The sequence below is a fragment of the Oncorhynchus mykiss genome, chromosome 13, assembly GCF_057628025.1.
Source record: "Oncorhynchus mykiss isolate SJ-2025 chromosome 13, ASM5762802v1, whole genome shotgun sequence".
NCBI lineage: Eukaryota > Metazoa > Chordata > Actinopteri > Salmoniformes > Salmonidae > Oncorhynchus > Oncorhynchus mykiss.
In genome coordinates, this window is record NC_143034.1 from 27,214,445 (window position 1) to 27,236,107 (window position 21,663).

General features: G+C 44.7%; 1 protein-coding gene across 2 annotated transcripts in view; it reads left to right on the forward strand.

Moving 5' to 3' along the window:
• Positions 1 to 20,549, forward strand: part of LOC110485810 (ubiquitin carboxyl-terminal hydrolase 43) — a 126,692-nt gene extending 106,143 nt beyond the window's left edge. Inside the window, exons 9-16 of one of the 2 annotated variants that reach the window (XM_036940477.2) lie at positions 2,254 to 2,357; positions 9,255 to 9,332; positions 9,549 to 9,678; positions 10,495 to 10,614; positions 10,771 to 11,029; positions 12,919 to 13,077; positions 13,473 to 13,679; positions 18,162 to 20,549. In XM_036940477.2, coding sequence (XP_036796372.1) covers positions 2,254 to 2,357; positions 9,255 to 9,332; positions 9,549 to 9,678; positions 10,495 to 10,614; positions 10,771 to 11,029; positions 12,919 to 13,077; positions 13,473 to 13,679; positions 18,162 to 19,384 — 2,280 coding nt within the window. In that variant the 3' untranslated portion in view covers positions 19,385 to 20,549. The remainder of the gene's footprint in view (positions 1 to 2,253; positions 2,358 to 9,254; positions 9,333 to 9,548; positions 9,679 to 10,494; positions 10,615 to 10,770; positions 11,030 to 12,918; positions 13,078 to 13,472; positions 13,680 to 18,161) is intronic. The other variant, XM_090195900.1, reaches the window with a different exon arrangement.
• The last annotated feature ends 1,114 nt before the right edge of the window (positions 20,550 to 21,663 follow it).

A 21,663-nucleotide genomic window follows, 5' to 3' on the forward strand; every position in this document is an offset into this window, starting at 1 on the left:
GTACCCACCTACATATGAGTCATTCCAGCATTGTGTCAACTTTAGACAAAGGGAGATGATTGTGGAATACAGGAAAATGGGGGCGTACTCAGTCCTCTTTCTCATCGAAGGGGGTGTAGTGGAGCAGGTTGAGAGCTTCAAGTTCCTTGGTGTCCACATCACCAACAAACTAACATGGTCCAAGCACACCAAGACAGTCGTGAAGAGGGCACGACAAAACCTATTCCCCCTCAGGAGACTGAAAATATTTGGCATGGGTCCTCAGATCCTCAAAATGTTCTACAGCTGCACCATCACTGCCTGGTATGGCAACTGCTCGGCCTCCGACCGCAAGGCACTACAGACGGTAGTGCGTACGGCCAGTACATTACTAAGGCCAAGCTTCCTGCCATCCAGGACCTCTATACCAGGCGTTGTCAGAGGAAGGCCTAGTCATAGACTGCTCTCTCTGCTACCGCACGGCAAGTGATACCAGAGCGCCAAGTCTAGGTCCAAGAGGCTTCTAAACAGCTTCTACCCCCAAGCCATAAGACTCCTGAACATCATGTCAAATGGCTACCCAGACTATTTGCATTGCCCCCCCCCCCCCCCTACTTTCTGTTATTATCTATGTATCGTCACTTTAATAACTACTTACATGTACATATTACCTCAATTACCTCGACTAACCGGTGCCCCCGCACATTGACTCTGTACCGGTACCCCCCTGTATATAGTCTCGCTATTGTTATTTTACTGCTGCTCTTTAATTACTTGTTACTTTTATTTCTTATTCATAGTTTGGGGGGGAACTGCATTGTTGGTTAGGGGCTCGTAAGTAAGCATTTCACTGTATGGTCTACACCTGTTGTATTCGGCGCATGTGACAAATCCGATTTGGTTGCAGTATGCTGATAACTGTTAGATCAAATCTACAAGACAGATAATAATGTACAAGACATATTACTTTGAGGCTCAGAGAGGATGTGTCTCTTTGAAAAAGATCCTATGTGTGTTGTGCACTATATAGAAGTAGTTCAGAAGTAGTGCACTTTATAGGGAATAGGGTGCCATTTTAGACACAGACCTGTGATTTTATCCAGGCTTGGTGTATTTTCTGCACCATACAGTTTGTTGTTCTCGCGAGCTGTGTTTTTTGATCATTTGTGTCTGTACCCAACAAATACACAAACATTTGCTGAAAAGGAAGATAAGGATTTTCTCTCCTCAAGGCTTTGTCGGTTTAATATTTAATCCCACTTGATTTGTCCCTAATCCAGACAGATTAAACGTATTACAGATATCCTCCAGAAATACAGTGGTATGACAGGAAATCTTCACAGGCATTAAATAAACAGGTGTTTATCTATTCTTCAACATGCACACAAACACACACACACACCTCCTCCACTCACTTTCACTCCACTCTCCCTCATCCAAAGAAGTTCCCTCGAGTTCCAAACTTCCCTCAAACTTCCCCAAACTCACTTATAAACTCGGCCTAATTGCTCATCAACGCAGAGTTGTTCATTATGGTCTTACGAAAGATAACCCCACACCCGCATATGTATGGTCCACTCCCCCAAACAAAATACTTCTTTGCCGTTTTCATTTGGTGGTCACGGTCTTATTAACTAGGATGCATTCCAAATGTCACCCTATTCCCTACACAGTGCACTACTTTTGACCAGAGCCCTATGGCTCTAGTAGTGCCCTGTGTAGGGAATAGGTTGCCGTTTGGGACGCATGGTTACTCATTTATTCCTCTGTATGCTTGGCTGCGGCTCTATTCTCCAGCGGCCTTCATTCCAAATGAGACCATTAGGTTTAATTTGCGACGTGATTCTCCTCTCTACCTTCTAATAACTTAGCCCCTCTTGTCTAATTCATCTCCTAATGCACCTTGTTCAGTCAAGGGTGGAGCTGTGGAGCTAGAGACACCGCTAACAAACCTGTTGTTATGCGTGGAACCTATGTCCGTTTGTGATACATTTTTATTTTAGCCAAAGAAAGATACCATACTGCTTGCTCCCGCAGTGTTCTTACAGTATTACAATGCACTGGTACGATAGAAGCCGTTTGAACATTTTCGACCACCTCTGTTGTGGTGACCAGGCAGCTTTCAGATGCATAGCAAGTTTCACTGCAAATGTACGATATCTCGTCTCGTGTCGTCTTGCCTCGTCTCGTCTTATCTCATGGCGTCTTATCTTACCTCTTCTCGTCTTATCCCGTGTCTCACTTATCCCGTTGAATGTCTGTGTTTCCCTGCAGAATGCAGGGTCGCTGTTCAAGATCAGAGTGGTGGGAGGGTCTGCCTCCTACAGCTACCTGTCCCCACAAGATGGACGCCCTCTCTTCCACCCTGCCGTGGACAGGTAAGACCACCAGCGCCTGCATTATCCATCTCTCTCACTCACACTCTCTTTCTCTCTCTCTCTCTCTCACACTCTGTATCTCTCTCTCTCTCACTGTATCTCTCTCTCACACTCTGTATCTCTCTCTCTGTCAGTCAGTCTAAAATACCTGAACTAAGGTACTGTTCGTACATAAAGCCCACTAAAATGCCTGTCATTGAGTAGCTTTTCCAGTCTACTGAACTGCCACTGTCAGTCATAAAATGGTAAATCATGGTGTCTCTGAACACTTGCCTATTCTGTGCAAACAGTGCCTTTGAGAAGCCAAAGGCACTGTTTACTGTAAAAAAAAGGTAGAGGAATCAAGTCGCAGTGAAGATAAGACAAAAGCCTTTATTCTCCCTCCTGTAGAGTGGGTTCAGCTGTCGTAGGAGCCACAGGGAGCTCCATCTAAAGCTGTGCTGTTGTTGTGATGTGACGGTATAGTGCAGTAGTTCTATTGAGGAGGTGGGACATGGGGTCAGAAGCTCGGTAAAAGTAAACTTGTCTCAGGGTGGGTGAGTTCGGGGAAGAGGGCTTGTAGATATAGATTGATCAGAAAACCGTCTCGATCTGGATCATCTTTGAGTTGTCCCTTCAGGATACTGAATTGACCAGAATGAACAAGTGGTATCTGTTACGGTTTTCTTCTGGTGAAAGAGAGGAGGACCAAAATGCAGCGTGGTTATCTTTATACATCTTTAATGAAAGATGAAAAATGAACAATATACAAAAACAAGAACCGTGAAAAACCGAAACAGCCCTATCTGGTGCAACAAACACAGAGACAGGAACAATCACCCACGAAATACCCAAAGAATATGGCTGCCTAAATATGGTTCCCAATCAGAGACAACGATAAACACCTGCCTCTGATTGAGAACCACTCTAGGCAACCATAGACTTACCTAGAATACTACACTGAACACAACCCCATCAATCTACAAAACCCCTAGACAAGACAAACACATAATCACCCATGTCACACCCTGGCTTAACCAAAATAATAAAGAAAACACAGAATACTAAGGCCAGGGCGTGACAGTATCCTATCTGACTATCCGTTATCCTTTGCTCTGGCAATTCATCTCACTCATGATCATGGCCATTCAGTTCCCAAGGTCCTTGAATTACGATGCGGTTATAAACGAAAACATGGTACCGTTACTATTTCAATTGTGTTCTTCCCTAAAGCTAGAGAGGAGCCGCCCTGTCTGGCCTTTATATTTAAAAACGTGTATTTTCATCATAACACAGTATTACTGTATTCCTCTTACAATGTAATTGCACCAACTCATTTTTCATAAACGAGCAGGCAAGGAGACTTGGGATATTGACCTCTATACAGCGTTGGCTTTACAAACATGTCATATGGAAGTTATTTCATCAAATGTTCCCTGGCCAATGTCGAACATGATGTTCCTCAGAAACAGTACATAACCTGAGGCAACAATTTCAGGTATGAACAAGATTCGATTAAAGAGTAGGAGTCTTTAGGAAAGAACCACATTGGGGATTTGTATGGTCAGGTAGGTATTCTGCTAGAGGCAGAGGGGAAGGTGAGCCACAAACACAGACAGACAGGGAGACAGGAGACTTTCTCCTCAGATCAAGTATACAGACAGGAGGAGAGAGAGTGACAGAGGGAATAGCAGCTGACTGACAAGTAGCTGGTTGGCTGAGGACTGAGTAGGTGGACAGCTCTGTACAGCAGGGGGACATGGTATCATCATCAGCCACTCTTCAAGGGTTCTGAGCTTCGCTCTCCCATGAATGAGTGATCCTCTGAAGGTCAAAGATGAGGCCCTTGGGCACTGGAAAAGGGCACGAGGAAAGGTCAAGGGCACTGAGAAAGGGCTCGACAGGCTTCCTACCACCCACCACCCTCTCTGGGAGTGTGTGCATGCATGTGTACGTCTCTCTGTCTCTCGCTCTTTCCCCTGGTGCTAATTTCAACCGCTCCTTCAGGGTATTAGAAGGTCTGGTATTCTAAAATGAAGTGGTATTGATCAGCAGGGAAAGGAAAGGTGAAGAGGAGGGGGAGGTTTGAGAAGTAGGACTGTTCTCAAGGGAATTAGAATGGCGTGTGACGGACAGGGGATGAGACACAGGCATGGCTTTTGAAGGAGCGTGTGTGTGTGTGTGTGACAAGTATACATGTGGATAAAACAGCCATTGGAACCCCAATAGTGCTTTGAATCAGAGTGCATTGTTGGTCTGAGTGTATTGAGGCTGAATGGGGTGCTTCTACACCTGCATTGCTTGCTGTTTGGGGTTTTAGGCTGGGCTGGTTTCTGTACAGCACTTTGAGATATCAGCTGATGTAAGAAGGGCTATATAAATACAGTTGATTTGAATTCCAAGTCAGAGTACATATGACAAAGATCCAATGTAAAGAATGTTGACACCAGTGCCTCTTGACGCGGTCATCCTGTACTGAAGATAACCTCGTCCCCCCCTGACTGTAGCTTCCTTGATTTCCTTTTGTAGGATTAGCATTTTTATCCAGTCAATAGAATAACAGTGACATCATACTCTCTCTCTCCTCATCTCTGTAACTCTTTTTTAATCTCTTCCATGACAGAGAGACAAAAACAAATCCTATAAGCAGCTCTGCTATAGTGCCTAAGTGCCTGCTCTTTGCCCCCCAGTTAGTAAAGTCATAAGCAGGCATTTAAAACGTTGGGTTCAGACCGTGGCAGACTTTTCAGCTCTGAATTACACAGTCAGATTCATTTTGACAAGCAGCCTCTCTTCCTTAATTGCAATTGTTTCTGCGTGGATTTGAAGGCGGGTTGGAATAATGCGTGAACGTGAAAGGAATTAATGGGGCCGCGGTCGTCTGTGGAGGGAAGCTGGCTGTTAATTCTGAGGTGATATTGATGAACACAATACACATGCATCCAGACATGATTGCATGCACACGCACACACACACACACACACACACACACACACACACAAACAACACATCCTTTACAGATTCAGCTCATACAGTATGTGTGCACACACCAGTCCATGCTAACAAGTTATCAGTTTCACTTTGAAATTTGAGGTTTGTCCATGTTTTTCCAAACGTCTATGTGTGAAGTCATGGTAAACGTTGGTTTTTGATGTTTTAAGTTGAGACACTGTTACCTATCTCCTCACAAGTTAAATTACAAACACTTGCGTCAGGCTGGGGGTTTCACTTCTCAGTTAAGTTAAGAGTTTAAGTTTAGGAAAGGCTTAAAAAAACTATTTTTACACGCAACCCTCAGCGCCAGAGCTCAACTTTTACACCCATCCACCATCCCTGTCCACAATGCCCTATAGCAAGCCAACAGCCTACTTAAAAGTAGTAGCACTCACCATTCCCCCTAGTGGCCGGTTTTTGAAGGCAATTCTATTCACGTTCTTGGGACCTGGATGGATGTCTCTCCTTTGACTTCAAACTAAAGCGATCTCCCTGGTCCATGAACACACACACACACACACAACAGAGAGAGAGAGCGAAGTCAGACGACATCCACTATTGAAGCAGTGTCCTTTATGTCCCAGTGTCCTGCTGGTAGAGGAAGTGTTAGATCTATCTCAGTGTGTATTCATCACTCATCACTGTCTGTCTGTCTGGGACTGTGACCTTCGGTTGAGTCCAAGGCAGACAGCAGCACACACCGTCACACAACCGAGGACTAACCTACCTTTACAACGTACACTTTCAAGGACACAAACAAACACATGCTCACACACCAAATGAATCCTCTCACAACTGTTTTTCTGACAGCAGTGCTTCAGACACTAAGTTGATTCCCCAGATGGATTTCTCCGTCTGTGTTTCTACCTCAGAACTCCCTGTTTCCTGGAGAGGGATTGTTGAAGAGAGAGACGTTGAAGGTTGCCTTCTATAGCACCCCTTTGTGTCAGTGAGACCAAAAGGGAGATGAATGATCCTTGTCACACGACAGTATCGTGTCTATTGTGGCAGCTGCTCGGCAGCAGTTGAAAGTCACAAAGAAAAGTCAAAAAGCACTCCGTTTACAGTTCCAACAGAGAGCAGTCTCTTTCATTAAATCTATTTATTTTCAGTCACTTTCATTTCGTGCTGTTTTGGTAATCAACACTGTGATCAAGATGGTTTGATTTTGCTCTTGGCGTCAATACCTTATGGAAGCCTGACACCTAGTGGTGCATTTCAGAGCTTCCCACTGAGCCCACTAACTGGTGCCCATTGTATTTCACTCTGTCAGCACTTCTTATCATCAATCAGACTCACTTACAAAGACTACCTGTACGTTTGAGTCAGGAATGTTTTACCATGATGGAAGTCTCAGGTAAACAATGGCTTGACTTAGAATACTGATGTTTGTTTGCATCCACACACACACACACAACCACACATACACCATAACTAACAGGGAAAGGTTAGCAGGGACGTGATGGCATCTCAAAACAATGTCTGACACTTTTGGATTCCGAAGGCTTGACGACTGTGCTTACAAACTGATACAAAAGTATCATGCTGCAGAATACTGATGTGTATTACAGTGTCAGTTACAGATGGACTTCAATAAATGCAGTTTAATACCACATGTAATACAACTCCCATCATAATGGCATTTTAAAATAGTAGTGAGACTCAAACCTTTGTCTAATTGAAAAAATGACTGTATGGGACACCTAAGGCTCGCTCTATCCCAGTGGTAGTCTGGTAGACATTGTACCCAGTGGTAGTCTGGTAGACATTGTACCCAGTGGTAGTCTGGTAGACACTGCACCCAGTGGTAGTCTGGTAGACATTGTATCCAGTGGTAGTCTGGTAGACATTGTATCCAGTGGTAGTCTGGTAGATATTGTATCCAGTGGTAGTCTGGTAGATATTGTATCCAGTGGTAGTCTGGTAGATATTGTATCCAGTGGTAGTCAGGTAGACATTGTATCCAGTGGTAGTCTGGTAGATATTGTATCCAGTGGTAGTCAGGTAGACATTGTATCCAGTGGTAGTCTGGTAGATATTGTATCCAGTGGTAGTCAGGTAGACATTGTATCCAGTGGTAGTCTGGTAGATATTGTATCCAGTGGTAGTCAGGTAGACATTGTATCCAGTGGTAGTCTGGTAGACATTGTATCCAGTGGTAGTCTGGTAGACATTGTATCCAGTGGTAGTCAGGTAGACATTGTATCCAGTGGTAGTCTGGTAGATATTGTATCCAGTGGTAGTCAGGTAGACATTGTATCCAGTGGTAGTCTGGTAGACATTGTATCCAGTGGTAGTCTGGTAGACATTGTATCCAGTGGTAGTCTGGTAGATATTGTATCCAGTGGTAGTCAGTTAAACATTGTACCCAGTGGTAGTCTAGTAGACATTGTACCCAGTGGTAGTCTGGTAGACATTGTATCCAATGGTAGTCAGGTAGACATTGTATCCAGTGGTAGTCAGGTAGACATTGTATCCAGTGGTAGTCTGGGAGACCTTGAATCCAGTGGTAGTCTGGTAGACATTGTATCCAGTGGTAGTCTGGAAGACATTGTATCCAGTGGTAGTCTGGTTGACATTGTATCCAATGGTAGTCTGGTAGACATTGTATCCAGTGGTAGTCAGGTAAACATTGTACCCACTGGTAGTCTAGTAGACATTGTACCCACTGGTAGTCTAGTATACATTGTATCCAGTGGTAGTCAGGTAGACATTGTATCCAGTGGTAGTCTGGTAGACATTGTATCCAGTGGTAGTCTGGTAGATATTGTATCCAGTGGTAGTCTGGTAGACATTGTATCCAGTGGTAGTCTGGTAGACATTGTATCCAGTGGTAGTCTGGTAGACATTGTATCCAGTGGTAGTCTGGTAGACATTGTATCCAGTGGTAGTCTGGTAGACATTGTATCCAGTGGTAGTCTGGTAGACATTGTATCCAGTGGTAGTCTGGTAGATATTGTATCCAGTGGTAGTCAGGTAGACATTGTACCCAGTGGTAGTCTGGTAGATATTGTATCCAGTGGTAGTCAGTTAAACATTGTACCCAGTGGTAGTCTAGTAGACATTGTACCCAGTGGTAGTCTGGTAGACATTGTATCCAATGGTAGTCAGGTAGACATTGTATCCAGTGGTAGTCAGGTAGACATTGTATCCAGTGGTAGTCTGGGAGACCTTGAATCCAGTGGTAGTCTGGTAGACATTGTATCCAGTGGTAGTCTGGAAGACATTGTATCCAGTGGTAGTCTGGTTGACATTGTATCCAATGGTAGTCTGGTAGACATTGTATCCAGTGGTAGTCAGGTAAACATTGTACCCAGTGGTAGTCTAGTAGACATTGTACCCACTGGTAGTCTAGTATACATTGTATCCAGTGGTAGTCAGGTAGACATTGTATCCAGTGGTAGTCTGGTAGACATTGTATCCAGTGGTAGTCAGGTAGACATTGTATCCAGTGGTAGTCAGGTAGACATTGTATCCAGTGGTAGTCAGGTAGACATTGTATCCAGTGGTAGTCTGGTAGACATTGTATCCAGTGGTAGTCTGGTAGACATTGTATCCAGTGGTAGTCTGGTAGATATTGTATCCAGTGGTAGTCTGGTAGACATTGTATCCAGTGGTAGTCAGGTAGACATTGTATCCAGTGGTAGTCAGGTAGACATTGTATCCAGTGGTAGTCAGGTAGACATTGTATCCAGTGGTAGTCAGGTAGACATTGTATCCAGTGGTAGTCTGGTAGACATTGTATCCAGTGGTAGTCTGGTAGACATTGTATCCAGTGGTAGTCTGGTAGACATTGTATCCAGTGGTAGTCAGGTAGACATTGTATCCAGTGGTAGTCAGGTAGACATTGTATCCAGTGGTAGTCAGGTAGACATTGTACCCAGAATATAGTGTGTATTCATTATGTAATATCATTTTTTCCAGAGCCCTGAAGTTATGTGGCCCGGGAGGACCTCCCCACGTGAAGCTGGTGATTGAGTGGGAACACAAGATCAAAGAATGGTGAGCACTGGACATACACATGTACACACACCACATCATTTGACTCAGAAACACACACACACACACTTTCATTATTTATTGTATAGAAGGGTTCACTATGTCTTTATCTTTCTCCCTCTCACAAACACACACACTCATACCCCCCAACTTTCTGTGTGTGTGTGTGTGTGTGTGTGTGTGTGTGTGTGTGTGTGTGTGTGTGTGTGTGTCTGTCAGTCTGTTTGGTAACATCCAGGAGGAGGTGGTAAAGGACTCAGAGAGTGTGAGAGTCCAGCAGCAGCAGCACCTGCAGCAGCACAGCTGTACCCTGGACGAGTGCTTTCAGCTCTACACCAAAGAGGAACAGGTAACATGGACTATACAATACCCTCCAATGCAACTGGTCTTAATCTGCCCCTGGGGTACTGAACATTAAAGATGCACTATGCAGAATTGTACCTCCTTTCAATGAGAATGACAGAACTATTACACACAATTCTATGTGAATTGGGTCCAGTCGACCAAAAAGTTACAGTACATATTGCAGCTTTAATATTGCATTAGTTGATTCATATGTTGATTTACCTCTCCCTCTCTCTCTCTCTCTCTCTCTACTTTTCTCTCTCCCTTTCTCTCTCTCTCCTTCTCGCTCTCTCCTTTTTTTCTCTCTCTCTTTCTCTCTCTCTCTCTCTCTCTCTCTTTTTTCTCTCTCTTTCTCTCTCCTTTTTTTTCTCTCTCTCTCTCCTTTTTCTCTCTCTCTCTCCTTTTTCTCTCTCTCTCTCTCTCTTTCCCTCTCCCTCTCTCCTTTTCTCTCTCTCTCTCTCTCTCTCTCTCTCTCTCCCCCCCTCTCTCTCTCTCTCTCCTTTTTTCTCTCAATTCAATTGACTTTATTGCATGTTCTTTATTACTTACTTTGTCAAAGTATACATATCGAAAAAATAAAATAAAAATCTCTATATATATATATAGTGGACCAGTGTCAACATGACTGAGAAGACACATGACCTGGTAGTAGACCAGTGTCAACATGACCGGGAAGACTCTTTTTTTCTCTCTCTCTCTCTCTCTCTCTCTCATATTTCCACTCCCTGTGTATTTTTATATGGCTTTGGACAAACGGAATGTATGGAGAATATAACTTTACCTGAGACTTCCCAACTGACCGTGCATTTTATCTCTCCAGCTGGCCCCAGACGACGCATGGAAGTGTCCCCACTGTAAGCAGCTCCAGCAGGGCATGGTGAAGATGTCCCTGTGGACCCTCCCCGACATCCTCATCCTCCACCTCAAACGCTTCCGACAGGTGACTGGAGCCGATCACATGTAGCGGATTGCCATTCTTCCCTTGCCTGTCTATTCTTCCTTAAAGGACCACAATGGAAATAAGTCATTTATTGTGTTAACCTTTGATAGTTGATTAAACGGCAGTACTGGTCTTTTGAAAAATTCAATGAATCAGGTGGGCGAGCGGCGCAACAAGCTGTCCACCCAGGTGCGCTTCCCCCTGGCCGGGTTGGACATGGCCCCCCACGTGGTGAAAAGGTCCCAGAGCATGAGGAACCTGGGGGACCTGGGACCCTGGCCCCCCACATGGAAACAGCCTGAAGGCAGCAGTCATCATATTAGTCACCCAGACATGGCCCTGCCTCCTGACTTCCTCTATGACCTCTATGCAGTGTGTAACCACCATGGTGGGATGCACGGTGGACATTACACAGGTACTGGTTGGCCATTGTTATACAGTGCCTTGCGAAAGTATTCGGCCCCCTTGAACTTTGCGACCTTTTGCCACATTTCAGGCTTCAAACATAAAGATATAAAACTGTATTTTTTTGTGAAGAATCAACAACAAGTGGGACACAATCATGAAGTGGAACGACATTTATTGGATATTTCAAACGTTTTTAACAAATCAAAAACTGAAAAATTGGGCGTGCAAAATTATTCAGCCCCCTTAAGTTAATACTTTGTAGTGCCACCTTTTGCTGCGATTACAGCTGTAAGTCGCTTGGGGTATGTCTCTATCAGTTTTGCACATCGAGAGACTGACATTTTTTCCCATTCCTCCTTGCAAAACAGCTCGAGCTCAGTGAGGTTGGATGGAGAGCATTTGTGATCAGCAGTTTTCAGTTCTTTCCACAGATTCTCGATTGGATTCAGGTCTGGACTTTGACTTGGCCATTCTAACACCATGTTTATTTTTGAACCGTTCCATTGTAGATTTTGCTTTATGTTTTGGATCATTGTCTTGTTGGAAGACAAATCTCCGTCCCAGTCTCAGGTCTTTTGCAGACTCCATTAGGTTTTCTTCCAGAATGGTCCTGTATTTGGCTCCATCCATCTTCCCATCAATTTTAACCATCTTCCCTGTCCCTGCTGAAGAAAAGCAGGCCCAAACCATGATGCTGCCACCACCATGTTTGACAGTGGGGATGGTGTGTTCAGGGTGATGAGCTGTGTTGCTTTTACGCCAAACATAACGTTTTGCATTGTTGACAAAAAGTTCCATTTTGGTTTCATCTGACCTGAGCACCTTCTCCCACATGTTTGGTGTGTCTCCCAGGTGGCTTGTGGCAAACTTTAAACAACACTTTTTATGGATATCTTTAAGAAATGGCTTTCTTCTTGCCACTCTTCCATAAAGGCCAGATTTGTGCAATATACAACTGATTGTTGTCCTATGGACAGAGTCTCCCACCTCAGCTGTAGATCTCTGCAGTTCATCCAGAGTGATCATGGGCCTCTTGGCTGCATCTCTGATCAGTCTTCTCCTTGTATGAGCTGAAAGTTTAGAGGGACGGCCAGGTCTTGGTAGATTTGCAGTGGTCTGATACTCCTTCCATTTCAATATTATCGCTTGCACAGTGCTCCTTGGGATGTTTAAAGCTTGGGAAATCTTTTTCTATCCAAATCCGGCTTTAAACTTCTTCACAACAGTATCTCGGACCTGCCTGGTGTGTTCCTTGTTCTTCATGATGCTCTCTGCGCTTTTAACGGACCTCTGAGACTATCACAGTGCAGGTGCATTTATACGGAGACTTGATTACACACAGGTGGATTGTATTTACCATCATTAGTCATTTAGGTCAACATTGGATCATTCAGAGATCCTCACTGAACTTCTGGAGAGAGTCTGCTGCACTGAAAGTAAAGGGGCTGAATAATTTTGCACGCCCAATTTTTCAGTTTTTGATTTGTTAAAAAAGTTTGAAATATCCAATAAATGTCGTTCCACTTCATGATTGTGTCCCACTTGTTGTTGATTCTTCACAAAAAAATACAGTTTTATATCTTTATGTTTGAAGCCTGAAATGTGGCAAAAGGTCGCAAAGTTCAAGGGGGCCGAATACTTTCGCAAGGCACTGTACCATTGGTATAGGAGACGTGATGTTGATGAGAGAGGTATACTGACTGGCTGCTGATCGAGAAGTGAGGAGAGAATATTGTTAGTGAGAGAGATGCCTACTGCCAAATAACGATGATTCATAGAACATGCATAACAATACAGTGCCCTCCTCTATAGTGGTCACATCAACTTACATTACTATACCCAGGACATAAGGATTGTGGTGCAGCCTGTCTCTACAGTCCTGTGTGCGTTTTGCAGCGTACTGCAGGAACTCAGTGGATGGCCAGTGGTACAGCTATGACGACAGCAGTGTGGACCTGGTGCCTGAGGAGGAGGTGTGTACCAGGGGGGCCTACATACTGTTCTACCAGAGACGTAACGTCATCCCCCCCTGGTCCGCCAGCAGCTCAATCAGAGGTGGGTAGTGTACCACACACACACACACACACAGGCATGGACACACACACACACATCACAGGAGAGAGTTCACTCAGGGTTCCATTCCATTACAGCTGTACTCCGTACAGAGATAGTCTTAGATACAACAAGACCATTCAGCCTTTATCCACTAAAGGTTAACTCATAACTGCAGGGTTCACTCATGTCTGCAATGTATGGTGTTCCAAGCACCATGCTCAACTACCTGAACCAGCAAAACCACAATGTGATATTTCTATTGCTGAATGCTATATAGTATATAGGAATTATCTGTGTAGTTGTTCTGTGTTTTCTGTATTGACTGGAATGGAACTGGCAGGTGTCTTTCTGGTCCAGTGCCCATAGTCACAGAAACATCTCTCTCCCCTCTGTAGGCTCCACCAGTTCCTCCATGTCGGACCACTGGCTGGTCCGTCTGAATGGGGACAGTAAGAGGGGTAGTCTGGTGTCCCGCTCCTCCACCACCTGCCCCTCCTCTGTCCCCGACTCCCCAGAGTCCCCCGTCTTCCTTGATGACCCGCCCAGAGAGGAGGAAGGTGAGGGGCCTGGGAAACATGAGATGCATGGTAAACCAAAGAAAGGTAAAAAAAACAACAACATAGGTCTTCATTCCATTGGTGGTGGAAGGGTGATGGGTGGTGGTGGTGAGTTTTCCCGTTACTACAGTAGGGGATAGTGGGGTAATGTGACTCCATCAAGGGAAATATAGTATTCTTTCTAACAAAGATATTTACATACACTGAGTATACTAAACATTAGGAACAGCTTCCTAATCTTCAGTTCCCCCTTTTTGCCCTCAGAACAGCCTCAATTCGCCGGGGCATGGACTCTACAAGGTGTCGAAAGCGTTCCACAGTGATGCTGGCCCATGTTGACTCTAATGCTTCCCACAGTTACGTCAAGTTGGCTGGATGTACTTTGGGTGGTGAACTATTCTTGACACACACAGGAAACTGTTGAGGCCCTGTTGTTACCTCATATCCCAGCGATAATGCCTTTCATTACACCTGGGAAGAAAACACATACATTTGCTCAACTTACCCCAAGGCAAACATTTTGACTATATTAGCCCACACAGCTACAAGGATGCACTTTCCTGCTAGGTTTAGGACCTCATATTGAAGCTTATAGAGACCCAAACTCATGTATAGAACAATCCTAAAATGATCTACTTTGGTTTAGACACAAGCATCATAAAAATACACAATACATTAATTTGACTTTGTGAAAATCCATTTTTTTGGACCTAACTTGCTTACCACTTTTTCCATGTGGTTTCTTCCTTCACAGACTCCAGAAAGGATGACCTTTTCCTAAATATTTGGTCAAATGATTATTGTGTATGGTTTCCTAGAAACAAGGGTGGCTCAACTTACCCCTTTGGCTCAACTTACCCCACTCTACCCTATTTAAATCACGTTGAGCATCTGGAAAATGCTACATCTAATCAATGGTTATTATTATTCCATGTTGCTGCAAATACGCCACACGTGAGCATTGAGTGCATCACCTCTTTAATGTTTAGCTGAACACATTCTACTCTAACTGTGGATGTGCATTTACGTAATCACTTCCTATACATGCACAGTCCATGCCTAAATACAGTTGAAGTCGGAAGTTTACATATACTTAGGTTGGAGTCATTAAAACTCGTTTATCAACCACTCTACAAATTTCTTGTTAACAAACTATAGTTTTGGCAAGTCGGTTAGGACATCGACTATAAATCACTGTATCACAATTCCAAAGGGTCAGAAGTTTACATTCACTAAGTTGACTGTGCCTTTAAATAGCTTGTGAAATTCCAGAAAATTATGTCATTGCTTTAGAAGCTTCTGATAGGCTAATTGACATAATTTGAGTCTATTGGAGGTGTACATGTGGATGTATTTCAAGGCCTACCTTCAAACTCAGTGCCTCTTTGCTTGACATCATAGGAAAATCAAAAGAAATCAGCCAAGACCTCAGAAAAACAATTGTAGACCTCCACAAGTCTGGTTCATCCTTGGGAGCAATTTCCATATGCCTGAAGGTACCACGTTCATCTGTACAAACAACCGTACTCAAGTATAAACACCACGGGACCACGCAGCCGTCATACCGCTCAGGAAGGAGATGCGTTCTGTTTCCTAGAGATGAATGTACTTTGGTGCGAAAAGTGAGAATCAATCCCGAACAACAGCAAAGGACCTTGTGAAGATGCTGGAGGAAACAGGTACAAAAGTATCTATATCCACAGTAAAACAAACTATATCAACATAACCTGAAAGGCTGCTCAGCAAGGAAGAAGTCACTGCTCCAAAACCGCCATAGAAAAGCCAGACTACGGTTTGCAACTGCACATGGGGACAAAGATTGTACTTTTTGGAGAAATGTCCTCTGGTCTGATGAAACAAAAATAGAACTGTTTGGCCATAATGGCCATTGTTATGTTTGGAGGAAAAAGGGGGAGGCTTGCAAGCCAAAGAACACCATCCCAACCGTGAAGCACGGGGGTGGCAGCATCATGTTTGTGGGGGTGCTTTGCTGCAAGAGAGACTGGTGCCCTTCACAAAATAGATGGCATCATGAAGAGGGAAAATATTGTGGATATATTAAAGCAACATCTCAAGACATCAGTCAGGAAGTTAAAGCTTGGTCGCAAATGGGTCTTCCAAATGGACAATGATTGAGGTCAAGCATACTTTGACCCCAAGCATACTTCCAAAGTTGTGGCAAAATGGCTTAAGGACAACAAAGTCAGGGTATTAGAGTGGCCATCACAAAGCCCTGATCTCAAACCTATAGAACATTTGTGGGCAGAACAGAAAAGGCATGTGTGAGCAAGGAAGCCTACAAACCTGCCTCAGTTACACCAGCTCTGTCAAGCGAAATGGGGCTAAATGCACCCAACTTATTGTGGGAAGATTGTGGAAGGCTACTCGAAACGTTTGACCCAAGTTAAACAATTTAAAGGCAATGCTACCAAATACTAATTGAGTGTATGTAAACTTCTCACCCACTGGGAATGTGATGAAAGAAATAAAACCTGAAATAAATAATTCTCTACTATTATTCTGACATTTCACATTCTTAATGTCACGATCGTTATAATGATTGGAGGAGCAGTGTGCGTAGAGTTCCACATATTTTAATAAATCGAAACTCACCAAACAAAACAATAAAGCACAAACGAAACGTGAAGCTAACAGTGCTACTAGGCAACTATACATAGTCAAGATCCCACAAAGCACAATGAGGAAATGGCTTCCTAAATATGATCCCCAATCAGAGACAACGAATAAACAGCTGTCTCTGATTGGGAACCATACCAGGCCAACATAAATCATTAATCACCTAGATGACCCACCCTAGTCACTATCACGCCCCAACCAACATAGAGAATAAACAGCTCTCTATGGTCAGGGCGTGACAGTACCCCACCCCCCACAAAGGTGCGGACTCCAACCGCAAAACCTGACTCAATAGAGGAGGATGACACAGGGCGTCGGGGCGGCTCCGGTGCGGGGCGAAGTACCCACTCCGCTCGCAGATACGTCATCCTCCATGGCGACTCTGGTGCGGGGATCGTCGCCAGAAGTTCCGGACCGTGGGTCGTGGGTCGCGGATCGCAGACCGTCTCAGGAGGTTTTGGACCGCAGACCGTCTCAGGAGGTTCCGGACCGTAGACCGCCTCAGGAGGGATTTTGTCCCACTCCTCTTAAGGTCTGGTGACTGGCTAGACCACTCCAGGACCTTAATGTGCTTCTTCTTGAGCCACTCCTTTGTTGCCTTGGCCGTGTATTTTGGGTCATTGTCATGCTGAAATACCCATCCATGACCCATTTTCAATGCCCTGGCTGAGGGAAGGAGGTTCTCACCCAAGATTTGACGGTACATGACCCCGTCCATCGTCCCTTTGATACGGTGAAGTTGTCCTGTCCCCTTAGCAGAAAAACACCCCCAAAGCATAATGTTTCCACCTCCATGTTTGAGGGTGGGGATGGTGTTCTTGGGGTCATAGGCAGCATTCCTCCTCCCCCAAACACGGCGGGTTGAGTTGATGCCAAAGAGCTCCATTTTGGTCTCATCTGACAACAACACTTTCACCCAGTTGTCCTCTGAATCATTCAGATGTTCATTGGCAAATTTCAGACGGGCATGTATATGTGCTTTCTTGAGCAGGGGGACCTTGCGGGCGCTGCAGGATTTCAGTCATTCATGGCGTAGTGTGTTACCAATTGTTTTCTTGGTGACTATGGTCCCAGCTGCCTTGAGATCATTGACAAGATCCTCCCATGTAGTTCTGGGCTGATTCCTCACTGTTCTAAGGATCATTGCAACTCCACGAGGTGAGATCTTGCATGGAGCCCCAGGCCGAGGGAGATTGACAGTTCTTTTGTGTTTCTTCCATTTGCGAATAATCGCACCAACTGTTGTCACCTTCTCACCAAGCTGCTTGGTGATGGTCTTGTAGCACATTCCAGCCTTGTGTAGGTCTACAATCTTGTCCCTGACATCCTTGGAGAGCTCTTTGGTCTTGGCCATGGTGGAGAGTTTGGAATCTGATTGATTGATTGCTTCTGTGGATAGGTGTATTTTATACAGGCAACAAACTGAGATTAGGAGCACTCTCTTTAAGAGTGGGCTCCTATTCTCAGCTTGTTACCTGTATAAAAGACCTGGGAGCCAGAAATCTTTTTGATTGAGATGGGGTCAAATACTTATTTCCTTCCATTAAAATGCAAATCAATTTATAACATTTTTGACATGCGTTTTTCTGGATTTTTTTGTTGTTATTGTTGTCTCTCACTGTTCAAATAAACCTACCATTAAAATTATAGACTGATAATTTCTCGTTGTCAGTGGGCAAACGTACAAAATCAGCAGGGGATCAATACTTTTTTCTCTCACTGTAAACTTCCGACTTCAACTGTATAATGTTTCCGGGAGAAAAGCTAATATTCATCACTGTGCTTGTTATTTGCAATTGAATAAAAGGGGTTTGAAAATGAAAGTTGGTACTAGTGTCAGAGACACTATGGTAAAGTGTTATTTTCTCTCTCTCTCTCTTTCACCCCTAGGTGGTTTTGAGACCAGGCCGTTTGTACGGGGAATCCAGGGTCGTAGCGTCAGCATGAGGACCCCCACTAAGAACAAAGAAACACTGAACAAGGTCCTCCCCCTACGCTGGTCGTTCGGCTCCAAGGACCGCCGAAAAACCGCAGCCGAGGCCGCCCCTGCTCCCATCCCCACCCCTGCACCTGTGGAACTGGTGGAGTACCTAGAGTCTGGAAGAAGACCTCGCTGCACCAAGGAGTCTATAGTCAATTTAATGACGGGCTCTGAGAGCCGGAAGGGTCCTGCCATCAGCTCCCCCAGTGTGGGAAGCAGCCTGAACTGCATGGGACAACCAGAGTCTCCGCAGATGCCAGAGGGCCAGAGAAGACCAGTCACAGACAAGACAGGGAGTCTGAGACGAAGTAGCAAAGGGTCCCATCAGCAGCAGAGAGACCAGGGGGACCAGAGAGACCAGAGGGACGAGGGTAGGATGGGCAGTAGTAGTAGTACTAACACTCTGACCAGAAGGAATACCAAGAAGAATAAGGAGAAGGACCAGGGAAAGCCCCAAGAGGCCCCATCTAGGAGGGGGTCTAGTGCAGGCGTCCAGTCCAGCTCCAGCACCCACAGCCTCAAGGACAGAGACTGGGAAGGCACCCTGAGGAGAGGGGCCAAGGGCCTCCAGGGCCCACCACCACGGGACCATCTGGTACCACCCGAGGGAGAAAAGACCAGGAAAGGTGAGAAGGTAGAGGAGGACTCCAAGAGCCACGAGGGGCTGCTGTCTTTCTTAAAGAGCAACTTCAAGAAGAAGGACAAGGAGTTGTCATCTTCTCGCAAGTCCGACTCTGGAAAAGTTGGCGACGTCGGCAGGTTCAGCACCTCTCGGCTGTCCCTGTCCAGTGGAGCCCCAGGAGGGGCCACGAAGATGGGGGAGGGGAAATCCAATGGAGCCCCCCGCAACGGGGGTGCCAATCGTCTCGGAGACGAGCTGCCCAACGGTAAAGCCAGACGCGCCGCTGCCGCCGATATCAAACGCTCTCAGAGCTCATCCAACATCCCAAGCAAGGAGGAGTCTAGCATGCGAAGGACCGCCTCTTTACACCGTAAAGGGCTGTCCCATGACGTGGCTCCGCCCCCTCGCAGCCTCTCAGCCGAGAAGCCCTCCTACGGTACCCTGCAGAAGACTCGCTATAGTACCAACTCACTGGGACGCAAGAGGGCGGTCCCCGAGTCCAGCTTTTAGCTGACACGCACACACCCCCTGACACACACACACCAGGGTCGTTTTCACTAGGCACCAAACAGAAGAAAATGGACTGAAACAGGGAGGGACTAGCTTCATTTGTCCAGTAAGAAATGTTTGTTTTTGTTTTCCATTGTAAAACGTTTACTAGATTTTGCTACGGTGACTTTGTGCACTAATCAATCTGACCCTGATCAAAGCAATGGAGCTCAGCTGGAAGGATACACCTGTAGGTACACACAGAAGCACAGGCATGTGTATATAACACAAGGTGGCTCCCTCCGGGGTTGTGGAGGGGTATAGCGTCAGTGAAAGAGCAAGTCACAGGGCCAAGGAGAACATTTAGGAAAGGTGACACATGAAGTACGCCTGCTAACATAAACAAAATGTCATATCAGAATGAATATTTTCTTATTCCAGTTTTGTTTTTATTTATTTTTATTTGTAAAAAATGATTGTGACTTAACAAGTGCCTCAGTAACTGATATGCAGATTTAAACCAATGTGTTTGTGGTCATCACCGGAAGCACATGTTGTATTCACACTCACATACACGCACACACACACACAGGCATGCACACGCACACATTATCTACACTCGTGTCTTAAAATCATAGTAAATGAATGGCATTCATCACTTTATCTTCCTCAGTCGGTTTGTCCAATAGTGGCAACTAAAGGAATGTTATGACAGTGTCATGACAATACGTTTTGTTGTTATGTCTGTACGCTCTAGATGATTTGGACCAAAACATTGATTCATTGGAAGTATACATCAGAGCTTTAATAGGTGATTTCCTCCTAGATTGAACTATGAATGATTTAACTGGTTGTACGTGCTGCTTGCACTGCAAACTGGCTGCTATATAGATTCGCACATTGCAAATGAAGGTTATGATATTGCACTTTCTACAATGCCAATGGTACCGAACTCTCCCTTTCATGCAGTAAGAAAGATTCCCTCCCGACAATATAACTTGGCCTACGCAACACGTCCCCCTTTATTCTTAAACTCGTGGAAATATGCAGTTTGACCACACAATCCATTATTATAAATTCAAGTACATTTTTTATGGAAATTTGACATTTTTAGTACTAAAGTCGGGTTTTATGATTCTAATGAAATGACTGTGTTTTAAATGAATAAAAAATGACCTCAGATTGATATATTCTTGCTACCGGTAGGTAATTGAACTTACTGATGCTGATACATTGACAGTCTGGTATGTAGGTCTATGTGGTACTGTATTAGAGAGGCAAGCGGTGTCGATGGATTGCATTACTGTGCAGTTCTCAATGAAGGATTATGCACTGTAACAGTAAGGTCACTGTAACAGTAAGGTCATTATTTTAATCATTTGAATCATCAGACTGTAGATGCACTGGTCCGACCACCCCTGAATGTCACAAACATGTTATTTATCAACTGTGATGAGCTCTTTGCCCCCCCCCCCCCCCCCCCCCCCATCCAGTCTTACTTCTCATCCTCTCTCTCTTCGATCCGTCTTATCTTATCTTTGTCTCTCATCAAGTCTCTCTGGCCACTGACTAAAGGTCACCTCTCCTCCAATCTGCAGAGCTCTCGCCTGGCGTTAACGACGGCGTAGGCGTTTGATTGAAACACCCCTCGCTCCCACTGCGGGTTGAAATTAACGGTGTAATTGGGTCGAATCTCTACGGTACAATTTCCCTTCTTAAGAGTCGTTAAGGTACCCCGTGGGAAGAGGCTGTAGATACTGGCAGAGTCACGTAATGTCTGAGTCTCTGAGAAGCTTTTTCATTTTTTAAGCTGTTAGTCATCCATTTTCCTTCCTGAAAGCTACAGTATATGTACAGCTACAGTATATGTACAGCTGCAGTATATGTACAGCTACAGTATATGTACAGCTGCAGTATATGTACAGCTACAGTATATGTACAGCTACAGTAGATGTACAGCTACAGTATATGTACAGCTGCAGTATATGTACAGCTACAGTATATGTACAGCTGCAGTATATGTACAGCTGCAGTATATGTACAGCTGCAGTATATGTACAGCTACAGTATATGTACAGCTACAGTATATGTACAGCTACAGTATATGTACAGCTGCAGTATATGTACAGCTGCAGTATAAGTACAGCTACAGTATATGTACAGCTGCAGTATAAGTACAGCTACAGTATACAGTGGGGCAAAACAGTATTTAGTCAGCCACCAATTGTGCAAATTCTCCCACTTAAAAAGATGAGAGGCCTGTAATTTGCATCATAGGTACACTTCAACTATGACAGACA